Source organism: Nanorana parkeri, unplaced genomic scaffold (genome assembly GCF_000935625.1).
Source record: "Nanorana parkeri isolate BGI_ZX_2015 unplaced genomic scaffold, ASM93562v1 scaffold504, whole genome shotgun sequence".
In the NCBI taxonomy this organism is placed as follows: domain Eukaryota; kingdom Metazoa; phylum Chordata; class Amphibia; order Anura; family Dicroglossidae; genus Nanorana; species Nanorana parkeri.
The window spans coordinates 145,963-152,291 of NW_017306772.1; the positions used below are offsets into that span (position 1 = coordinate 145,963).

General features: G+C 40.8%; 1 protein-coding gene across 2 annotated transcripts in view; it reads left to right on the top strand.

The window, feature by feature from the left end:
- The window catches only part of LOC108790809 (F-BAR domain only protein 1-like), a 129,128-nt gene extending 123,035 nt beyond the window's left edge, over positions 1 to 6,093 (top strand). For both annotated transcript variants that reach the window (XM_018561160.1, XM_018561161.1), the window contains exons 28-29: positions 4,157 to 4,321; positions 5,745 to 6,093. In XM_018561160.1, the coding sequence (XP_018416662.1) occupies positions 4,157 to 4,321; positions 5,745 to 5,764 (185 nt within the window). In that variant the 3' untranslated portion in view covers positions 5,765 to 6,093. The remainder of the gene's footprint in view (positions 1 to 4,156; positions 4,322 to 5,744) is intronic.
- The last annotated feature ends 236 nt before the right edge of the window (positions 6,094 to 6,329 follow it).

Genomic DNA, 6,329 nt, shown 5'->3' on the forward strand with positions numbered 1-6,329 from the left:
TATATATACTTTTTGGTTGTCTCTTTGCCACAGGCATTTGTGCACACTGCAAGCTATTCTGAACAGTTTCAAAAGGGAGTCTTTCCCTTAAGAATCACTAGGAACAAACACATGGTGAAATGTATCAAAACTGGGGCAGACAGAACCTGGAGCAGTTTCCCACGGCAACCAATCAGCTTCTCTCTTCAGTTTGTTCAGTTAAGCTTTGAAAATGAAAGAGAGAAGCTGATTGGTTGCCATGGGCAAGTGCTCCAGGTTTGACAAATTCCCCAAACAGTGTTTACCGGTTTCAGGACTACCATACTTATATAAATGGCACTGTCCTGAAGCGGTTATACCAAGATCACGGCTGCTTTAGAGAGCAATAATTCTAGGGCCATCAATCACTAAATTTGTGAGCGGTAAAAGTTTTTAAAGCATCGCCTTTGGATAATTTGGGTTACTGTAGTTTTTTTGTCATTTCATAGGTATACGCAATTGTAAGGCTTGACGTGTCTGGTATCTATTTATCCGACACAGCCCCATCTTTTGTATTTGACCAAGAAAAGGCTATTCTATTGTGCTTCTGTACACTACATTTCTTTTTAGTGTATTTTATCCTAAAATATTGGTGTGATAAACATTTGCACAAATTTAGTTTGACATAAAAATTGCGACTGCTGCAGGGCCTCTGATTTCAAAAAATATATAATTGTTTGGGGGTTTAGAGCTGTTTTCTAGCCCAAAATGTTGATTTGTTTTATCGTGTGTGCAAATATTAAGAAATTGCTCCAGGCAGGAACTTTTTAACTCATGAAATTTGGCAGCACATACAGATAGGGTAATATATGTTAAGCTGCCCAGCCTCCTTGCATTTCAGAGGAAAATTCAGTTTAGCTAAAACTAGTAAGAAAGCAGCAATTTGTATTTATTTATTTGTAGTTATGCTATATGAATGGGAACAAATATAATATAGGGGTTATGCCAATTTGACTGCAAAAATAGAAATACACGTTAAAGGGGTATCTATACAATTATTTTTGAAACACCCTCAGTTCCCTGACACAATCTTGGCTGTGCAGCCTTCTTGGAACAGCACAGCTCCTAGTCGCCAGATCTACACATGTGTGCTGTAATTGCCATTCAACTTTTATAGAGAGTTTGTACTCTGCCAGATTATGGCGTGTGAATTCTCCATGGAACTGAATTGTGATTGCGATAGTCCTGCTCGGGTACTGCGGAAAAGATGCCGACAAGCAGATGTGTATTGTCCACAAGGCTGCTATCTCACTAAATTAGGAACAAGTGAGTAGAAGACCGGAAGGGGAGGGGTTTAAAGTGCTTTTACACTTGAAGCATACTGGGGTAAGTTACAACTCCTCTGGTCAACTTGCTGCATCAGTTTGACTGTCATTTATCTTAAAGCGACCTTGGAGGCTGAAAAAGAGGATTTTTCTTTTTATAAGATGTTTTGAGAGCATGTGAAATTCCCACAAATTTTGTGCAGAGGCCAGAATTGCAATCCAGCTGTATTGCAAAATACAGCTGTGCACTGCCACTATTCTCATAGCGCTTATTTGTAAAATCCAGTCAGATCCAAACTCTACAACTAAGCCTGATTGGGTGAAACGCGTTAGCGGTGAGTGACTAGCAGTTAAGTTTTGAGCTGACAGGATTTTACAAATAAACAAGCACTGGATGAAGATTGGGAGTGTGCAGCTGTTTTTGAATTGCATTTGCTGTGGAGTATGGACAGCACCTGCAACGAACCCAAGAAGTGGAATTGTGATGTGGAAGGAGTGGTGGAGGTCTCTCTCTCTCTCTATTTGAATACAGCAGCCAGAGTTGCCCACATTTTGATAAAGAAGAATTGTCCTAGGAAAATAAGAATTTTTAGTACATTGCGCCAGCACCGCAGGATTTCCCCCAAACAGTGTAGAAGAGACCTAAGCACTGTAAAAAGGAAATTGTATATTACCATGAATACCTACAAATTTTGTAAAGGGACATTTGATGGGAAAATGTTATGTAAAAAGGACATTGGTAATGGCCACTGTTATATCTGAATCCAGCTTTGATACTACAGAAATAGTACAGAAATAATTTAGAGTTATACAATAATTTTACTTGGAATTTACAAGATTTCGGGGGTTTCCTTAGAGACCTAGACAAGACAAAAAATAAAGGCCTTCAAAGGAGTGACTCTCAAAACGTTGTCACTCCTTTGAATGTACTCTGTTGCTGCACAGCACTGTGTAGTTGGTGATCTCTGTATAGTTGATGGAACAACATAGAATGCTGCACTGACAAGTCTTATGTCTGTCCAAAAGTAGCAAATCCTTTAAAGTCTAGATCATTGGTTCTCAACCTTAGTGAGACCAAGGCTCGGTAAATTGGTAAATTGTTCCTAACCATGTCCCAACAGTAGAAAATAAAAATTATACTCTTACAGTGAAAGTATGGGGATGAATGTATTAAAAAGGTAGTGACCATTGTAAAATATGAGTTACTGTAATTTAAATAGACACAATGACAAACATTTACATTTATTTACATCTATTCAAAACTACTTTATTTTTTCCCATTCTCTCTCTCTCTCCTCTCTCTCTCTCCTCTCTCTCTCTCTCTCTCTCTCTCTCTCTCCTCTGTTGGTCTGTCCATCTGCACATTTGTTGTTACACGCAGGCAATAGGTTTGCACGAAGTGGTGCATTAGAACAGAATGTTGTTTTAAGATTCATGAAAATTCCAAATAGACATATACTGTAGTGATGACGTTTAAGCCTTGAGCTATGCATGTATTTTGTTGGACAGCCAGCAGAGGGCAATGTTGCAACGTAGGAAAGGCAATCATTTTGGAACACTTATTTCAGCTCTGCACCACTGGTGGTCAACTTGAAAATTATAGAGGACCTCACACATGGCCCACTACACTTCTAGAGTGCCGCACAATGGCAGTATGCTTTCATGTGTTGAAGTGCATTGCATTGAGTTAGGAAGCTCAATGCACCTTAACCCATAAATTTTGGTCCTGCTGAATTTTTTGCAGTGCACTACAATGCACATGGAAGAAAATACAGGAGTAAAACAAGATTAATCAGTTGGGGTCAGTGGCAATGTAACTTAACCCCCCCCCCTCGCCCCACAGCCACTAACCCCAATGGGTGGTTAGTAGCCATGTTTTTAACAACCCACCTCCCTTGCGTTGGTGGTCAATAGCTGTAAAATGTACCTGTCTTTAAAGCATGCTGGCTCTACAGAGCCATGTCTTTCACTTAATTGAGACCCTGTCGCCATACTATTCATTCCAACAAAGATTCCTATATTATATGTGCATTAAACCTATTTTAGGCATGTTGTCTAAATGTAAAAGGCTTGCTTGTGTAGACACCCAAAAGCCCTGCGACTGCTGCTGGCCGTCGCCATCTTAACTGTGATGTCAGTAACCCCAGACTCCGAGCTGTCACTGTCACTCTATAGTAGCCCCCTTTGCTCCTTCACCACCAGCTACATATTGTGTAGGGAGGTGAGGGAAGAGATGGATATTCTAGGTCAGCACAGGCAGTAATTATCCACCCCCAAAAGAGCAAGTGGGCTGTGCTGTGAAATTGACTAGTCAAGTTTTCTAGCATGTTCAAAGGCACAAGTAAAAAAAAAACTATTTATGGAAAAGAAAAACACTGCAAAAAACTATTTAAAATTGGATTCATCTGTGCTTTTACCTGCAACATAACTAAGTTGGTAATAGGGTTGCTGTAAAGAAGTGAAGAGATGTACAAGGACAGTAATTAAACTAGTGTTAAAATCTTAGTGGCACTGTACCACTGAGGTGTGCAGCTACATGTGCACCCAGATAAATAGTCATGTATACTCCTGCTGGATTTTTCAATGGGTGCATTTGGTTACACTTACCAATCTGACTGGCTGTGGAATATGGTAGAAAGGCAAGGTGAAAGTTGTGAGTGGCTGTTGTGTAAAAAATGACAAGATCTGATAAAGGTTTCAAAAATGTTAAACTTCATTTGTTTTGGTGTGTGCTCTGTGTAATGTGCAGGGTTAAGAAAAATAGGGTTAATGTGATAGTGTCAAGCTATATGTTACAATTGGTTGTAGAGTATATGCTTCTTCTGTTTGGTTATATAGGGTATGAAATGATTCTTCTTCATCACTTGTTACAGGTGGAGGAAGGCTATATGCCCGCTGGCAGCCACTTCGTGGTTGTAGTACTCCCACTCCATCTGCAGCACAGTTTACATGTGAAGGTCGTACTTTAACTGGGGTGGACATAGAGCTGGTGGGCTCTGGATATAGGATGTCGCTGGTCAAGAAAAGGTTTGCAGCAGGTAACAATACCATAATACTTTATACATTTTTCTATTAAAGTATATCTCAACCTAAAAACTAAAGTGTAATATATATTTCAGCTCACTAGTCCTTAAAATGTGATGGCTGTATTGGTTGTCTTTTCATTCATCTGGTGATCCAGCCAGCAGCACACTTCCTGTCCTTAGGGCACTTACTGTATCTGTGGAGAAGTAATGTGTCACTCTAGGCTCTTCTACGGACTACAGATAGCTTCTCTTCTCATATCCATTGCATAGGGAGAGGGGTTTTGTAATTCACAGAAGATTAGCTGGAAAGGCTGCTAAAATTGTTTGACATTTTGTGCACAGGTAGTGACAAGCTCTCTGGATTGCTAGCAGGATAAACAGGAATTTATCTGTGTTTGCAGAAAATGTTCTTATACTGAGCAAAGGAAACTAATGCAGCCACTACATCTTAGGCCTCATTCACACAGACTTTTTAGGGCCAACAGCAGATCCATGGGGCTGGAATCAGAGGTGGTTGCAAGCAGCTGCTGCCACTCAGGCTGTACAAAGCAGTGGTAGACTGAGAAGGTCCTGCAAGTGTCCACTGCTTTTCGCCTGTATCCAGACATCCAGTGGTCACCTGCGGCTAGGGACAGGTGACCGACCCTGGACACAACCTGTCTGCTTCCAGGACCAGTCATGTGTGAAGTTTGTCAAAGGTGGATGGTGTTGGCCACAGACAGAGACCCCTGCTGACACAATGACATCAGCCTTGCCTGTAAATAAAGCGACAGTGGCAGTGAGGTGACTGGTCACCTCACTGTCCGTAATTCAATATGATTTGAATCCAATGAATAAACATGACAGCTAGACAACTATAATTTTAAGAAGAGGTCAGCAGTGGTACCGTCCATATTTCTTTGACAGGTTTCCTGTAAACACACCACGTTGCCAGACAATTTCAACAAAAATCTGGCCATTAGATCATATCTGATTTTACATTGTAGCTACCTGTAAAAACCTCCCTGAAGACATTCAAAAGGTGTGAAGCTGCTGCTGGACCCTCCATCTTGGATGTGATGCCAGTAGCTGCAGCAGATTCAGAGTTGTTACTCAAGGGACACTGATTAGTTTTCCCTTTTTAATCCCCAACTGGCATCTACATAAAAGTTTATGTACGGAGGGACAATTGACCTTGGCTAGCACAGACAGTTATTAGATAGACGAAGAAGAGAACAGGGCTATGACACGGCTAGGGAATTAGTCACCTTTTCTTGCAAGTTTTTAAAGGCACATTGCAAGTGATTTTGATAACAATGCACCCAGAATCTCTAATCTGCATCTACCGCCTAAGCACTGTAAAAGCTTTGGGTGCATTGGTGGGGCACTACCTTGTGGGTTCTGACTGAAACATTGTTTCCATTTTCCTATATGTTGCTTTGTTATCTTCTTCTAGGTAAATACCTTGTTTGCTGAGAACAGGTGTCCATACTTTGCACCACTTCTTTTGTGTTGCTCTCTACTTACTCCCTGGCACCAGGGCCACGTCAAGGAGCAGCCTGGACCTTGAACTCCAGAGGCTGGAAGTACATCTTCATTCAGAAGTGCCTCCCGTGCTCAGTAATGACATCGAGGAGTGATGCAGAAGGTTTACTTTTTCTCTACAAAGGTGATCTGGATTACAAGCACTTTAAACATTTTAAGAAGATTGCTAGTCAGCATTTTTCAGACTAATACAGCACTGGTATCCTCCATCGTGCCCATACAATTGTAAAATGACTGGAGACTTCAGGGCATGTCTGTTTTTTAAAGTTTATTATATCTGTCTAGTTTTGTAGTTGGACCAAGTTTTGAGATTGTTTGCAACTAAAGAGGAGGAAGTGCGTCTGTTTACATTCAGGAGTTTCCTCTATTAGCCAGTTATAAAATACAAACTGAGAACTCTCGCATTTTAGAGCTTACCTTTCGTGTATGTAAGAATGCAAGTGGCTGTATAGAAGGTGTTTGTATAGAACCAGTTCAGTGTACATGCACATTGTAC